Here is a 19304-nt window from a genome sequence, read left to right on the forward strand (position 1 = left end):
TTACTAATGGGTCTGCAATGATAGCAAGATAAGGTTTAAATTATTATTATTTTGCGACATTTTAAAACGAGATAAAGAATTGGTCTTCATATTGAACAAAATTGTATTTGCCTCAAACATAATTAATGCTAAAATCACTACTTATCTACACTTATCAGCAGATGTACATTTTAGTTTAAAATGTAATCACACCAAACTGTTTTAATCAGCATTGTTGGAATAAAAACCAGATCGTATTTGTCGAAACACAATAATAGTGGTACATTTTATAATTACAATACATGCGACAATTCCATGCTTCGTCCGTTTCCCTTTGATCTTGATTGCGTATTGTATTGTAATGTGACATGATGATTAAATATGGCCGAGTAAAGCCCACGACACACTAACGAGCGTTCATATTTAATTTTTATTGTTCCATATATGTATGTAACTTTAATTACAGGTGATGAAGCAGGCATTTGAATAAGCTAAAAGAAATGTTTGGTCAAATTAATTTTGTATGAAATGATTATGAACACGAACTGATTATTTACTACAACAGTACGATATATGTGTCGTAGGTTTTGTCAATTAAGATATTATCAAACTGGTCAATGTGGAATTCTTCAATATTATTCTAGTTCTAGTTTAGTGACTCATATTCATAAACTTTCAGCGCAGTTTGATTGGGATAAAAGTGTGATTTATGTCCCCTAGTATTAACTAAGTGATCACTGCATATCTATTCACTATTAGTGTAGACTGTAGGCGAGAGACGACTTGCGTTGTCTTTGAAATGTTGATACATTGGGTCTATCAACATTAGACTAACATTAGACTCAGATACTAGCTAGCCCTTCTGTACCGGCGATGTGATGTTAGGTCGAAAGGAAAGTGGGTCACACGACAATGAGCTGGAATGTCCCGGTAATTACTCCACAATGGAGCATTGTCTGTCGGTGACACTTCCGTCGAGAGCGAGCCTTTTCGTTTTCAATGTTTGTGGACTGTCATGGATGTGGTATGAGAGTTTGTGTATATCTATGTTCAGTTATTAAGCTATATATGAAAAGTAAATGTAACAAGGTAACTAAAAGTTTTTTATAGTAGGAAAATGTACCTATTGCTAGTCTGATAAAACAAACATTGAATGCCTTTCTTTAACTTGGTTTTAGTGATTCAATAAAAAAAACAGTTAAGGCATGATTTGATTTCCTTCCTCTTTTTTCTTAATTTATGCTTAAATTTTTATGGAAACCTAATACAAAACTACTTTTGATTTGACTTTTTAGAATTAGTTTTATAAATTTAGGTACTTAGCTATATTAGAATGTCATAAACAAATCAAAACAGCCATGCTCTACAAAATAACACTTACAAAGCTCGCGTGCTAACCGTTTAAATCTCATGAAGCATACAGCTTCATACCCTGATAAGCACGGGAAACAATCGGCGACAGTGCAACCACAATCGAGCGGACCGCTATTTCGATACAAAAACCGATATCGCCCTAATAGCAAAGCCGCAGGTAGGAAGTGGACGCAGTGTGGACAAGTGATAGGCGCTGGCGATTTGGTATTTTCGGTTTACAGTACAATACTATACTTATGCTCTATACTCGCATACACTATAGAGTAGTAAAAACTCTATAGTTTTACTCCAGAACAAGTAAATATTAATATGTTGACCGCAAAATACATAGCTCGAAGTCTCGCATCGAGCCAGCTTTTTAGAATAGTGTTTTAATGGGCCAGTGTGTCTAAAATTTTTATAGAGGATAAAATGTGGTCTGTTGTAAGAAAATTTAATTAATATAAATATTATTATTTTTATTATACTCTTCTTTACAATACAGCGTTTGTGCTTTCTTATATTCAACGATATGATACCTCACAAAAAATAATGACCACACCTGCATGAAAAACACGTAGAAACTTTACAAAACATGTATCATAGGGAATGAAACTTAGTTTAACGCTGAATGGAAGAAATATATAACCTGGGACTTAATATAACAGTAATTTCCAATAATTACTATAATTATTACACCTTTATCGCTTCCTTCCTTAATAAAATTTAACATATAAATTCAATATTAAGAATAACTTCACCACTTATCTTCATCTGCAAGACCTGCATTAACCATTAATTTAACTTATCTCAGCTAATTATAATATAATATATCGTTTTATTACGACTGCTATAACAGATCGCATTTAATAATTAATTGTAAGCCATAACATTTTATTACATTTAATAATAAGTTAATAATCGCCTTCGCTCATGACTTGGCCGTCGCGTGATAGTCAATCATACCGTCACAGCTTGTGATTTCTAGCTGATGTATATTTTTGTTATTATTGCACTTTCTCGTTAATATCTCTGATTATATGCATAACTTTACAGTACTCTGATAGGAAAATAATCTATTTCTATCTATAAAACAGTGGCGTGACGGGTTAAGTGGAGCTAGGGGCCCCACACTGGAAAGTGGAAATGCACATTTATTTTGTTTGGTCAACACGGCATAATTTCGCTTCCAATTCCTAATACCATAATAATAGGAAACAAGAAACATGTATCCGTTCAGATTTCCGTTTCAGTAAAAATATTTAAAAAATTAAAAGTACCTAATACACAAAAAAATACCAAACAAACCTGATTCATAATTGCTCCCACATCTTAATATCTTGATTGTCAACCACCAACATTTTTACAACTGATTAACTCCTATAAGCAAATTCGATTTGAACCATCCTACATGGTGTACCACTTTAACATGTTTTATATCTAAATGAAAGGTAAAATGTCGCGAAAAAGCTAGTAATTCCACTGATAGTGTAGCACGAGCGATCATCGACAGATTACCAGTAACATGTTCCACATTCGGTATAAATGGTGACAGTTGAGCCCAGGGCTATCAGAATTAGTATCTGCTTGTAATTTGCTTTGGTCGTCAGAAACACTGCTTTTGTATTTATAGTGTTGTAGATCTTTGTATTTCTGAAAACCAATTAATGGTAAAAATAATAACTGAATATTGTATGGTTAAGGAATTAATGCATATTAATGAACCCGAGAATTGGGCCATGCCTAGAGTCCGTAGTTCATAGAGAGTTATATATTACTTAAGCATTTTATTTTTGACTATTGGATAAAAAAATACTTTCTTAGCAAACGAAATTATAGATTACTAGCAAACCGAGCGAACTCCGTTTCGCCACCAGAGACACCTTTTCTTTGCTATAAACCTCTTACCTCACGGAGCCCGAGACCTTTCCAACGAATGCAAAACCTTGGAAATCGGTTCGTGCATTCTGGAGTTATAGCGTCAGGAAGGAAAACCCGACTTATTTTTCTAAAGTAGATATCCCTACTCTCTTTCACATAAACCACAAGAGACTGTAATCAAACAGAACCGTTACAATAGCAACCCTATCTCGCTCAAAGTCGCCGCGTGTCACCACATCTATTATTACGGGCCCTTTAGCCAGCTGTCGAATGTGGGCCAGCGTCGCCAATTATGGCCGATGGAATTACGAACCGATTGGTGACTCTATCTCGCTGAATACTGAGTAGATGCTTAACATACTTGTTTGTGAAGATAGTCCGTTTTTATGCAGTTTTTCTGTGAATTTTATGTCTAATGTCCAGCACGAGTTCAACTAGGTAAATATATTTATTATCTAACGGAAAGCAGATGTACAGTGTACAATTGTACATCTTATTTTTCTAGCTTTGCTGATATCATCACTACATAGTATAAAACAAAGTCGCTTTCTCTGTCCCTATGTCCTTATGTCTCTTTGTACGCTTAAATCTTTAAAACTACACAACGGATTTTGATGCGGTTTTTTTTAATATATAGAGTGATTAAAGAGGAAGGTTTTAGTATATAATTTATTAGGTTTTAGACAAAGCGGGCGAAGCCGCAGGCAGTAAGCTAGTATGTTATATAGGACGTTAACTTATGGTTTGTGTTAAATTTTAAATGACATATATACAAATAGTTAAATGATAAAACAAATCGCTAATTTTACAAAGTATTTAAAAAGCAGTATAAAATATGTAATAGTAAAAGAAGTATTTGATTTTATAAAAAATATGTAGTATGGAAATTTTAGAAGTTTTTTGTAGAGAAGTTTTCCGAACTAAAGAAACAATCAAAGTGCTTTGTTAGGTGCCTGTGGGTGCCAATAATGTATCTATCTACTCCATATATCGTTAAATTAGTCCACAGATATCATTCCACCCCCTGACCTCTATCTACGTGCGTGGGGCACCTGCGTAGGCGCATACCTCTTAACGGTCCCGATGACTAGTTTATGTGATTGGCTTCGCTTATCTTGTGACAATGCAGTGTAGCAAGTGCAAATCGTGTGGACATTTAAGTAAGAGAGAGATTTTTTTGGAAATTCAAGCTTTACGTTTATTCACATTTACGTTAGGTACATAACCTGCCTGGTAGAGATTGCTGCTTAGCAATAAGGCCGCCTCTTGTACAAACTATGCCTTTCTTTTGAATTATTGTTATTTTTGTCATAATCGTAAATGTATCGTTATACATCCCTATACATAAGTTACAGTAACAGTATTATATTATTATTCATTACTATAATGAATACCGCGAATATTATTAACGCTGTATCTGATTATTTCCAAACAACGGTTAATATCTAGAAATGCATTAAATATTCTTATCTAAGCTATTAGGGGCCGAGTTTCTCTGACTCCAGCTGGTTAGTGCCTCTATAGTACTGTTTACCATCAATTTGCATTTGCCTAACGTTAATGTTTAAATTACCCTTACATTGGTTATACACGAACGACTTTTTTAATGTAACATTTAAAATAGAGATGACTGACTTGAGAAATTGCAACTTTTAAAGCAGACATTTTGAAATTATCAATCTCAATGTAGATTATAGTAAATCTCCTTTTTAGAAGGATATATTAATAAACGTATTTATACTATTGTTTGACTTGATGCTATGATGATTGCGTACAAAAATCCTTAACCTTTAATTCTATATAAGAAATTCTCAGTAAAAAGTTGTTGCTTAAAATTTGGATAATGCTGTCCGATTGAAATAGGCTTTTGAATTACTAGACTATAAGTATAAATAAAACTAATTTAAAATCAGTATAACTTTTGATCTATGCGTACGAGTCCAGTATTATTGAAATAAGTCGCAATCGTATATCCAGCCTAAACAGAAATTAGCTAAAACGTGGTCACCGACTAATCGTCCGTTTATAGCTCACCTAACGGTCCCTTTGCATGCGTGTAACAAATAATTAGCATCCCGTTGATGGTTAAACATTAACATTAAAATATAAATCGTCATATTAAACTTTATATCAGTAATAAAATAATTTCATAATTATTCTACCTATATGTAATGTTTGTAAGAAGAACGATTATGACGATTCAAAAGTGCTTCTAGAAGTGCTTCTTTAATTGATGAATTAAATGTTTAAAGTCTGCATTCGACAGAAACGATTTTGATAACACGACTGAAAAAAAATCTTTTATCGTAAGAAATGATCTTGGATATGTTGACAGTTGAGGATATCACTAACCTTCTGCGATATTTTTTCAAGGTAAAACGAAAGATATGACTTAAATTAATAATCATAAATGATTATTTACATTATGATGCAATGATTATGTTCCATTAAAAGCGCTATTGAAATATACTTTTTAACCGACTTCAAAAAAAAGGAGGAGGTTATCAATTCGGCCGGTATGTTTTTTTTTTTATGTATGTACACCGATTACTCCGAGGTTTCTGAACCGATTTACGTGATTCTTTTTTTGTTCGATGCGGGATGGTGTCGAATTGGTCCCACAAAAATTTTATTCGGATAGGCCCAGTAGTTATTATTTTATGAGCATTTTTGTATGTATTTGTAAATGTTGCAAGTGCAAGTTTGAAGTCGGTTGTTTTTAACGCAGTTATCACTTGTTTCTAAAAGTAAAAGCTAAAGTAAGTTTATCTTATAAGTAAAACGAAATAGTGGAAGGCAAAAAGTAAAATGGGAAGACGATCTGAAACTGACGGCAGGTGCAAAGTGGAGAAGGGTGGCAAATGACAGAAACCAGTGGAAGTTTTTGGAGGAGGCCTATGCCAACAGGCACACTGAAATTAGAGACATATTGTAAAATAAACTAAAATTTATTTATGTATAGTGTTAGATTATGTTAATTTGTTTACTGATTTCAGAATAAAGGGCTTTATTATTAAAGTAAGTTTATCTATATACATTATTAACTGCCAACGTAAAGTTAATACACAATAAAGTTGTTCTAGTCCCAAACGCGACCGAAACACATAAAGCATCCACAGATTATCCAGCTGTATATCCAATAAACACTCAAGATACAACGCCTACAGGCGTTTCGCTAATATTTAGGTTACAACAATAAATCCTTTACGCTGTCTTTACACTTATATGCATTTATCTACGGAGCGCATAAACCTATCCCACAGGCGTTGTCGCCACGACAACGGGCCATGCCATCCCATTCACTGGGTACTGAATGGCCGGGTCCCGCTACTCCGAAATTATTGCTCGACTGTCGCATGGCTTACATAATCGTTAATGGTTATTAAGCAAAACTATCGCGACACTACCTCATTACATCAATTCATTACCGCTTGCGTATGCCTCTCGTAACTTATTGGAAACGCAGCGCGCAATGTACGCCACTTTTTTCGATACCGCCGCGTCCAGGAATGCACCGGTTGCATAATATCGAAGGCGGTCGCGATCCAGTGTCAAATTAGACCATTTCTGGACGCGAAAGCCGTACAATAAATCTGGTTTGTCTTTACGTCTCATTGGCTGCGATTAATAAAGTTTGATATACGCTTATGAAGCGTTTCGATTCGATTTAATTGGTTTCGTTAACGTGTTTTACGCGAAATTTATTTTCACTTTTTCTGCTTCATTATTTTCGGCTTTCACCTCGGCTCCCGGCTCGATTGATGTTTGCGTTCTATGTAATCTGTGCGATACGTGCTTCTGACGTTTTAATGTATGCGGGTGTAAGTTATTTGGGATTTAATACTGCTTGAATATCAGGTTATTTAGAGTATCTGCGGTTAACTCGCTTTAATCTCTTCCTGGTCGAGTGCAATTAACTAAGATTTTTGTAATCATTTTATCTTGTTGAACATTAAAATATTAGACTATATGTATTATTTACAAATGTGTATTCACATTTTACAAAATCTATACCTGCTGTACCTACACCCTTACGTTTATGTATGTTATGTGAAAAATCGATACATTCATGTGCAATCCGCTCGTATTTGTTTTAATAAACAAACTGCATTTATTCATACCGGTTGCATCTATTCTTGGACCACACATAACATTAGCATAGGTCAAACGCAGTGATAATAGTAAATTATTTACAATCGAACAGGTCCCGAGTTCAGTGGGCTACCATTCGGTTTATGTCCTCGTAAAACTGATAATCTTTTCAATAACATTCAAGTACGCTCTGTACGATCTAATTGTTACATCTTCAATTTTATAGAATTTGCACACAATGTATGTTTTGTTGTAGCTGTATTTTATACAATGTCTGTACGACTTGTTTTAGTAGTTTTTTTAATACTTTTGTTATAGCAAGGATTGTTCTCTTTGTTGATGAAAAATTGAGATTAGATATTGGTTATATATACTATTTCTTTTCTTAGTAAATTATCAGCATCCAGCGTCTATAGCAGTTTCATTCTGCCAAAATTATATTATTGAGAATCATGTATTATAAGGTCCTATAAAAGTAAAACATAATAACAAAGTGTAACACAAAATCGCTTTACGTTTAAATTTAATTAAAAAACAGCAAGCACTGAAAAAAATTCCACAAAAAATGTCTCAAATTAATTTATGTCTTTCGGATATAATTAACATGAGTACTGACAAATTAAGCTCTTAAGTCGTAATTACAGATAATTATTCACAAGTACTGTTAGTCCTTGCGGTGGGCGACATACAATTTTCAATGTATTTTTTTTTAAATATAGATAAAACAAAGAATTTTTTACAATACACGGTATAAGATTTGTGCCAAGATGAAGTGGTGGGTTTTAAAATGATTACAATATATGGATATTTATTATAACACGTTCTAGCGTTTCTTATAAATGATGTAAGTTCTAGTTTAGCGAATTTCCGACCTATATCACTTTTAACAATAGTTTCAAAAATAATGGAAAATCTAATAAACAAAAGATTGCTTAAATACCTGGAACAAAATAAAATGCTTTCAGTAAATCAGTACGGATTTCGTAATGGCAAGTCAACGGAGGACGCCGTCACAAATCTGGTGGATTTCATAACTATGAGACTCGACGGCGGGGAGAAATGTGTGGGCGTCTTCCTTGATCTTGCCAAAGCTTTTGACACGGTGTCCAGACCCATCCTGCTGCGAAAGTTGGAGTTGTTTGGCATTAGGGGTACTGCACTCGACTGGTTCACGTCATACCTATCCAACCGAGAACAAAGCGTTTGCCTGGGTGAATACCTAAGTTCTCCCGCTGCAATAAGATATGGAGTTCCCCAGGGCAGTGTCTTAAGTCCTACGCTCTTTCTTCTCTACGTAAATGGACTCTGTTCACTCAAACTCAACCAGGCTAAGATTTTTGCTTACGCAGACGATACCGCTGTGATTTTCCACGGCAGATCTTGGAGGGAAGCGTATAGCGCTGCAGAAACCGGAATGCAAACTGTCGCCAACTGGCTCCACCACAACTTGCTTAGCCTCAATATAGGTAAAACCAAACTTATGAATTTTAATATAAGCAATAGGACCAATGCCCCGAAAGAATTATCCCTAACAATACATAAATGTCAAAATGACACTTCCAACTGCAAATGTACTGCTCTGGAAAATGTCACCTATATAAAGTATCTAGGTGTGATTATTGACAAACACCTTACCTGGAATTTACAAACTGATTTAGTAAAGACACGTGTGAGAAAATTAACCTACATTTTTAGAAAACTAAGACTAATTGCAGATATCAAAATGATCAAAATGACTTATTTTGCACTTTGTCAATCTATTTTAAACTACTGTCTCGTCTCTTGGGGTTCCGCAAAAAAATGTCATCTTATAAAAGTTGAGCGCGCGCAAAGAGCAATTCTTAAAACCATATTTAAAAAGAATTTAAGATATCCAACCAAAGAATTATATCAAGAGGCTGGTATACTAACGGTGCGTCAGCTATACATACTAGCAGTAATTCTAAAATTCCATAAAATAGCTCCAAACACAATTATAACGAACGAACGCACTCGAAGAAATCCTGCTTGGAGGAAACATAGCTGTAATATGTCTTTCGGTAGCAAGGCGTTTATATTCATGGGACCTCACTTATACTCCATAATTAACAAAAAACTAAATATCTTTCCTATGACCAAGTTCCGCTGTAAAAAATATGTTACAAATTGGCTATTAAATCTAGACTACTTAGAAACTGAAAATCTCGTTACAATAATATCTTGATTAAAATATAAATTCAAACATTTACCGACTATTAAAATAATCACTCATACAACATCTACACATACACATACACACACACTCATATACACGCACGCATACACACACGCACATATGCACACTTAATATTTAAATGGCAATTAAACTTTGAAATATTTTTATCTACCTAATACGGCGAAAGAGATTGAGCCCCACAACACAGGGGATCCTAGTGTGGGGTTCAATGCAGAACATGTAACTATATTATGTAACATTTCTTGTAATTAATAAAGAAATTTTTCATTTTTTCATTTTCATTTTTCATGTATTCTAAATATTTTCTCAGATTTTTACAAGACCTAGTAAGTATCCATAAAAAAAATATTTTTATAGCATGTCATTTCCAAAAAGGCCAACGATATTAGACATTGCTTCTTTTGATTGAATTGATTTGAACAAAGTACAGAATATATTTAAATCGAATTTGTAATTCACAAATTCTAAAAAATAAAATTTAAAGACCAAATACGAGAGAAGATTCACATACTTTTATAGTACATGTTGGCTGAAATAGAAAACGTACATAATTTTAAATGTAATGAGTCGTAATGTTGTCGCAATTTGCTCACTAATAAGTTAATTACATACAATTATTTATTACGATTATAAATATAATGAGTTTGGAACTAATTGCGGCTTTCAGAATGAGATATAGGCTTTTAGAGTTGTGTATAAACATACTTACGTGACATTGATATAGCCTTGCTGTTACAATAATTAAAGTCAGATTTACTTTATATTTTTTAATTAGCAGAAATGCGTAGTTAGTAGACTCTTACATTTATTTTACTGAATGTTTAAATACTTTATTATACAGGGTGGCCCACTATTGGTGTTCTAATCTCAAAGGAGGTTATAGTTTTGCATACGCTGAGTACATAAAAATACTTATAAAATTCCAGACGCAGTTTTTTTTTCAAATAGATGTATTGTTAAAACTCTATGTGTACACCCATAACAAGCAACCCGCCCAGCTTTGCCACCAGCACGTGAGCTATCGTTTAAGATTATGTTTTCATAGATAAAATGCTCATAATAGCGAAGCGGTATATGCCGGCTGCGCGAATCTAGAGAAGAAAACATAGATTTTCAGGAAAAATTTAGCAAAAATTTTTTGATGTAATTTTGTTGTTTAAGTATTTTTTACGTGATCAGTGTATGCAAAACTACAAGTCCCTTCGCGCTAAGTATACCAATAGTGGGACACCCTGTATAAAGTAGGCACCTACTTATGTCCAAAGTATCCATTGGTATATTCCGAATTTTATGCAATTGGTTTTCATAATTTTGTCGAACAAAATGCTTATCCTATCAACAAACAAGTACTATTTAATAACCAAATTATTTAACGTTTACAGTTAGGACTGATGAACAATTCAACGGGCTCATTTCCTTAACCGTTTGTCCCTTTAATTTGTTCCTTACAGTAAATCATCATCGCAAATCGAATTTGCCTTTAGCAGCTAAATAGGATATTGCCTACATTTATTACCAGAAATGGTAAACCTTTCTAAGCATGAATATTCATGATTTGAAGGTCTAAAGATTTCCGCTATGCAATAACCATGTGATTTTACGAGCTTGAAAATTTCTGAAATCTTTTATAGAAGGTTGAATTTACATTTGTATACAGCCGTTATAATCTTGTCATATTTCTATCGTATTTATTTGACCGCCTTTTTCAAATTCGACTTGAAGAATAAACCTTGCAAAAAGCACATTATATCTACAATACCTACTCCAAAATTTAATGCATAAACGTCCAAATCTAAAGACCACTTTAATTGTTACAGCCGGATACAGTCCCGCAAGCCAGCATCGACATGACCACGGTGCTGGAGGTGAGCGAAGCGGACAGCGTGACGGGGCACGCGCACAGCCTGGCGGTCACGGCGCCGGAGCGGGTCACCTTCGTGAAGGGCACCTGCCGGGAGGAGGCGCGTTGGTGGGCGGACGTGCTCAGCGTGTATCCGAGGAGTAAGGTGGGTACTAGTGTACTAGTAAAACGTATAGCGAATAGGGTTTACACATAGAGCGAACAGCCTGGCTTCGTCACGTCAACCTGACCGAGTTTCTTTGCGCAGAAAATATTTAGCGAGGCTTTTTGCTCCCTGTGGAATTGCACATTGACTAAGGGTACTCAGGTATTAGAAAAACGAAGAGTAACGTGAAAATTGAGAAGTTTTCTAGAAAATTTAAATTCAAGATTTTAAGTTGTACACAACTTGAAAACTTGACTGTCAAATGTATAATGATTCCAAATACGAAGTCCACTGACTATATAACTTGTTAAATAGGATTTTTATGATATTCTTTAAAAACATTTATTTTTGAGAGCCCCTATAAAACGTAACTCGCACTATTAAATTTATTAACATTTAAATTAATTATCCTCTAATTGCATTAAACGTTAGATAATCAGCACCAACGTTCTCGTAACTCAAGTTACAACATAAATAATTAAAATAACTCATCGGTACAAAACGGAAAATTACTTCCAGTCCAGGCCGAGCCTGCAATTTGCGCACGCGCCGCTTTCGCTGACAAACGGCTTATTAACCGCCAGTTGGCCACTTAGACGTTTGAAGACCATATTTTGGACTTCCTGGGACCAGATATTGGCCATAAATTGTTCATGAACCAATGATTACGCGGTTGAGATTGAAAGTCACCTCTCAGCGAGATATTACTCATCAGAATTTATCGCTTCCGGAGTAATGATATTTAATTTCCTTAACTTAACTTTGTAAATATAGTAAGGCAATATAATCGAAGATACTTTCGCTCGAAAACCAAGAATAAAATGATGAAGTTAAACAAAGCCCTACTCCTATATTATAAGAATAAAGGCACGTATCGTTGTATTGCCAACTTGTAATAAATTATACCCATTAAATAAAAGTTTTCCTCTAAAACTTCACCACAAATCCGGTTGCCAGGTTTCTGAGTTGACTCACCAATCACAGTTTGTCAATTCAGAGAAGAATTTTATTAAAATCGTAAATCTAGGCCATCGACTTTTAAATGAAATTCCGATATAAATAGAAGATTTGATACTAAAAATACGAATTGTGGATAGTGTTCAGCTAGTTTATAGACTGCATTGTGTCTTTAATTTTACTTCCTAGTGTCACGCAGCATCTCTATTACCTACTAATTCATAATTGTTTTACCTTAACGAGTATTCTAAGCGAACCCATTAATTTTATAACTTTTAACGTATTTTTACATTGTTACTGTAATTCCTTTATAAACAAAAGCTCAAAAAATTTAGACATTGATTTTTCTGGTCCTAAAAGGTCTATCAAATCATAATTTTAATTTTTAGTACCTGTATATTATTCATTATTCTTTTGACAAGATGCCTATTGACGAGTACGTTGAATGGAAATAATTTGTTATTATATTTAAGACAATTACAAAAGAACACGTGTTCAATATATTTTTAGACAAGGTCAGAAATATAAAAACTAAAACTAAATATGTAGCATAATTGGCTCACCTTAAAGCACCTGCGTGCAATGTGTATTGTGGAATTAAATTCCTTATAGCTATAGTAACAAGTTATTTTACTATTGAACTTGTAGAAGTACCAAATAAATCATTATATAGAAAGAAAAGAAAAATCACATTCACTCTAACAGAAAGCATCGATCATATTATAGGTGGTAATTATTGTAAATGTATTAATAGAAACAATTTACGCATCCTTTAGAAAACATGATTGTGATGAACAAGTTGTTGAGCGTTTAATGTACAACTTTGTGTACATAGTGTCGTATGTATCAAATACGAGTAAGGTATTTAGCAATTTCATCAATCTCTTTGCCAAGAGGATATTCATATAAACATGTTCAAATATATAATTTTTCAATTACACTATAAAGATGCTCAGTTAATTTGAATTCTCATTACTCAATTTATTATCGTTTAACTTCAAAGCATTCAAACGACGACCTCATTTCATCTTACTGCTTATGCGCCAATTGCTTCTACGTAATTCATAGTTATAGTTCTATTGACATTTCCAACTTTATAAGCCTCTTACATATTCTAATGTAATGGATAATTATATACTAATTTTATTGATTCATTTAAATAATTAACAGAATATTTGTATCAAGCACATCTTTATTGTTAGAAACTTGTGGTAATTACGATTTCATCTTGTTTAATTTATGAAGATTAATCCATCAATTAGAACAAGAGAATGATCTATTAATGCAATTTATTACATCGTTTGCTCATTAATTTGGTTTAATTCATTATTATAATTGGGAGCACGTGCTATATAGTTATCTGAATTTGATGTGGTATTATAATGCTCGTTTTGAAGTAAAACTTATTTAGGCGCGTTGAGAGCAAAATTTCATGGCAATACCGTAACGCCCTGCAGTAAGGCGACGATTTTGGCATCTTTGAATCTTGCCAAAGTAGTTTCACTTCTAATAGGTATGGTCGGCACACGTGCTCTTTTTTTAATTATTTTCTCCTACATGTCGTTATGATGTTTCTCCAACAAAAATCTCTAAATAGACTGGAAATCTACCAATGACGTCGTCAACGTCCTAAAATCAGTTCAAGACAATTCCTAGAAAATAGGTCCTTTATAACGACCTAGATATATGAGGTCGTTACTATTTGGCCGATCTAGTTGTCTGTGCTAGATACAAATAATAGCTGGCTGTAATTAGATCAGGATCGTCTTACGTCTGACTCACACGACGGTCAACCTTCGATTATTTTTACAATACAACAGTTTGGTAGATGTTTCATTTCATACACCTATATAGAAGGAAAAAGAACTTAAAATATGAATTCATCCGAAAGCGACAAATTATTACAAAAATTTATTTATTATTGGTTTTCTTTCTCGACATTTATGAAATGACGAAGACTTTGTAATGCCCTTACTAAAGATGGAAATACATATTATAACAATGTTTGCCTATGCCTGACTAAGGAACCAAATAACTGTTTCTCAAAATTATAAGCTATATTTAACTAAAAATATAATAACATAATAGACGACTATAATCAGGTGCAGTTTCCATTCTCTCAAATTCATAAACAAGACGATGAGACAAACATCCGACGGGAGACCGGAAAATCGTCTACATTATATAAATGTTTTACGTCTAGCCGTTGAGACCCATATGTTTTACAGACAATATTCAAACTTGTATATCGGTACTTTTAGATTTCGAGGAGGTCTAAAGGCAGCCACGTGACAACTTTTGACTAAGTTATATGAGAAATAAATCGTATCTAAATAAGTTTAAACTTCTACAGGACTACCCACAAATAAATCATGTACAACATAAAAAAGATAATGATCATCTCAGCATGCAGTTAATTGGATGAAATCGCAGATAATCAATACAAATAGCTAATTAAAGTCATTGGAAGATAATTGATACATAGAAAACGGTAGCGGACATAACGTGTCATCCGTACATAGACTCGAGGAAGTGGACGAGAAACTGCGGTTAATCAACTCAACCAAATTTAGTTGTAATCAGTGAATTCAGATTCTGTAATTAATTGGTAGTTCAGATAGAAATGATCCCTTATATGGTGACATCTTAATTAACCTATTTAGATGATCTAATCGGAATGCTCATAATCACGTGCAAATGTTTAGAGATATCTCGAAAGTATAACTTTATTTCTCTCGTGAGATTAGAAAGAACCAATTGAGTCAACTTGGCTGCTCAGAACACCGAGACCAAATAGTTTCAGTGCTTTAACTGATAATATTTCTTTGACTTTCTTCTTTTTTATTCCAATTATTGAATATATTTGAGTTGATGATCAGAACAGTAACCAATTTTTCATAATGGCCTACGTGTTTTGTTGGATAATACGTATCCTCCTTTAATGTGATTTAAAAGCAGATAGTGATCCAAAAATAGGGTCAACTCATCTAATTCTGTGACAAAACAGAATATGAAAAAAAAACAGGTTAAACTGTATAAATTTTATTTTTATTTTTAATAGGATCATTAATCAGTCTTCTATTTATCATATGAGCAAGTGTAATCTTAACATATATGAATTATCTCAGCGTTAAAATGAGCTTAATCAAACCGCGATGACTTGTCTAATTCTGTGACAATCACTATAATTCGGTGATAGTACTTCCCTAATTCTGTTATAACCGAATTAAGCGAGTATTTATTATTTTTTAACACAAAAGTAACAAAAAATAAAATTAATATAAAATATAACATATTGAAAGTAATAATTATGTATTTATTAATCAACGAGAAACTATCAAATGAGGGTAACAATAAAATATTGGACTTTATAAATTGTTTGTGTGTAGTGCGTACGGTCTCATTTTTGACTGCATAATACTTTGAATTGCGGATGTCAGGGTTGTTTCATTATATTTTCTATTTTTATTTTTGTCTTCCTCCATGCTGTCTAAAATAAAAAAAATAACTCACTTAATTATGTGATAAAAACTCGATAAAAAAAATAACGGACTTTTTTAAAATGCTTGAAAGCTATCCTAATTTTTTACCTGAGTAAAAATAAATATTTTCTGACTTAAACTACTAACGTATACGTACTGAAGACAATTATTAATACACGAAAATAATAAAAGTTTGCTTGGTTAATTCGGTGACACTGTTTTGAGTTGCAATCTTGAGAATCGTTAACTTTTTGAACCCAGGAAATAAGGTATTATGCAAAAACAAATGAAAAATTACTAAAACCTTTGTCGGTATCAACAAATATATGTTTTTAACAATTAATTGTCAAAGTATCATGAACTTTAACCCACGTTTTCTATTTAAAATTAATTAAATAATGACAGCATAGTCGCACGCTACCGGTGAAACGTCAAACATGGCGGGCGCAATGACAAATCCCTTGATTGTTACTATTTCACTCGCACGATCTTAACAAAAATTTGTACACGAAAAGAAGCTTTATTACCCTACCATAGGGTTAATTTTAATGTATTGGATATTACTCCTATAACGCTGTGTAAGAGTCCAAACGTTGTATCTCCGAATTAAGTGAGTCACACAATTAGGTGAGTTTACCCTACATATGAAGCTCAAACATGTTGGCATTTTAATAAGTCTTTGAACCACAGATTCAATAATAAGAAGCAGGAATATAATTTACCGTATGTCGTTCTCCATTTGAATATTATCTTTTGGTGTTTTCATCCTTTTCTAACTTATTATGGGTATATTCACCTCTCTCCGATATATTTTAGGCGCCAGCGTTACAAGCCGAACCGGCGGTGCTTTGTCAATTAATTTTATTATCTCTGAATGGACTGTGAATCATACACGTCGGTTTTAATTCTAATCTATATTCATAAGGAATTAATTTCAATAAAATTTACTGAATAAATCCGAGCAGGCATCTTTATGGTAGTCAAAAGTTCCGACATATTTTGATTCATATTATATGAAGATGATAATGAAGATCAGTGGATTTCAAAATCGACGTTGTATTAATGCTTCAGACATGGAAAGATTCAGTCCGTGGCTTTACTATCTTACCAAATTTCATGAAAATAGGTTCTGTCGTTTTTAGTCACAGTTTATCACGCAGTAATATGCCGGCAATCTTTCGTAATCCTAGCATTAGAGGGTCTTAATACTTTTTTAATTGTTCACGTTTTTACAATTAAGCGTTCTAACAGACGAACGGCAAGTTGCGAACGGTAGAGGCTACTTCAGCCGTTGCCACATGTCGACGTCAGTCGTCGACGCGTCGGCGGCAGCAGTTAAGAACGCGACTAAAGTCAAATCACCAATCAACATTTAGTTGATACGTGTAATATTCAAGACCAAATATAAAAAATAAAATATATGTAAAACTTGATGATATTTTCGATTATCCTGTTTGATCAAAAACATAAAATATTGAAATTGACTCGATAGAAATAATTCACGAAGTTACCTCTAAATTTCACACTTTGACGTTTTTTACTTGACATGGTTATGCCTATTATGTTATTTTTTTCATAAACAATTATATTGAAACATTTGTGAGAACTTTGTTATACCACTTTTGTCTAATTACTTTTAGTTTTGATTTAATCACGATAAAACACTTTTGGCGCTTACTATATTTTTAATTACGCAAGAAATCATCTTGCATCGCACGTTCTAGGAGCTTCAAACATAATTCTATTTCATACATCAGACGCTATCGCTCCGTTGAGACGAGTAGACCATGCTTAAATTGCTGTGCCGCGCGCCGATTTTTTAATAATATTGTTTCAATATTGTTTTTTTGAAAATGGTAAACAACAAAAGAACATTGAAACTTCAGAAACGAGAACTAAAAGAGATTCATATTTAAATGATATCTAACTAATTTTCGAAGATAAGTATAGTATTGTTATCATATTAATAAATACCTAATTATTATTTATAATAAATAATAATAATTATTATTTATTAATATGTATTAATAAAAAAATACGACTCGATTCATTTCAGAAACTTTATGCAGGTGAGTTTAGATATTACATAAATATGTAATATCTAATCACACACACACGAATTTATGCAAATGCATAAATTCGTTTCCGTGGGCTGAGTATTGACGCGACGATCTTAGGTATACAAACATATATATAGGTATATATTATATGGATACAAATATTTCATTCATAGTGTTACATCAATAAAATCAAGAAAGATTTATATGTACCTAGTATATTTTTTTATTAATTACTTATTACCATTACTATTATAATTACCTACTACCTATTTGTAGATTCCTATGGTTGTTCCAGTAAATAACGTAAATAGGTTGTGAATAGTAGATATATATATAATATATAATATATTCACAATCTGTATTATAATAATCACTGGTGCAGTGAACTCCCATAAATAATTATTATCCATACTATAATATTATAAATGCGAAAGTAACTCTGTCTGTCTGTCTGTTACTCAATCACGCCTAAACTACTGAACCAATTTGCATGAAATTTGGTATGGAGATATTTTGATACCCGAGAAAGGACATAGGCTACCTTTTATTGCGAAATACATATGTACCACGGGCGAAGCCGGGGCGGACCACTAGTAAATTATAAAGTTATACCTGCTCATTATTTGAAATCTATCGTAAAATTAAATAAAATAAGTAACTTTACTCGTCTAAATATTTGTATATATAAAAATGAAACCCGTTTCGCGTTGTCACGGTATCACGTGTGAACGGCTGAACCGATTTCGATAATTCTTTTTTTATTGTATCCCTTGAAGGATTAAGGATGGTTCTCATGTAGAGAAAACGTAAATATGTACGGGCGAAGCCGGGGCGGACCGCTAGTTACAAATAAAATACATAATATATCATTCATAAGTAACACGCGAAACGGAGCGCTCTCGATTGCGCTCATATGAAACAACATTCAGTACAATGCCTACATACGAAATCCAATAAGAGAAATTTCGCGACAGTCCTGCGCGTGAATCAAAAGATGGAATATCCATTTTTGGAGCGCCGGTTTCAAGCGACGGTGATAGCAGCAATTGCGCGCGACGCGACGGCGACCTTGCCACTCCTATATTATAAACAAACACTATGAATAGGGTTGCCAACTTTTTTTACAAGAAATAAAGTACGTATATTCATTATTCAGGTCTCTCTCTCTCTCTTGTCGGTCCCTCATGTCTGAGGATCGTGGTCAGCATCAGGGTTGCATCTGGAGCGGATGATTTGCCTCCACCGGTCTCTGTCCATGGCGTCTCTTACGACCGTGTAA

General features: G+C 33.4%; 1 protein-coding gene across 2 annotated transcripts in view; it reads left to right on the top strand.

Moving 5' to 3' along the window:
• The window catches only part of LOC123690826 (protein outspread), a 229135-nt gene that overhangs the window by 185658 nt on the left and 24173 nt on the right, over nucleotides 1-19304 (top strand). For both annotated transcript variants that reach the window (XM_045634896.1, XM_045634897.1), the window contains exon 4: nucleotides 11338-11526. In XM_045634896.1, the coding sequence (XP_045490852.1) occupies nucleotides 11338-11526 (189 nt within the window). The remainder of the gene's footprint in view (nucleotides 1-11337; nucleotides 11527-19304) is intronic.

The sequence above is a fragment of the Colias croceus genome, chromosome 4 (genome assembly GCF_905220415.1).
Source record: "Colias croceus chromosome 4, ilColCroc2.1".
NCBI lineage: Eukaryota > Metazoa > Arthropoda > Insecta > Lepidoptera > Pieridae > Colias > Colias croceus.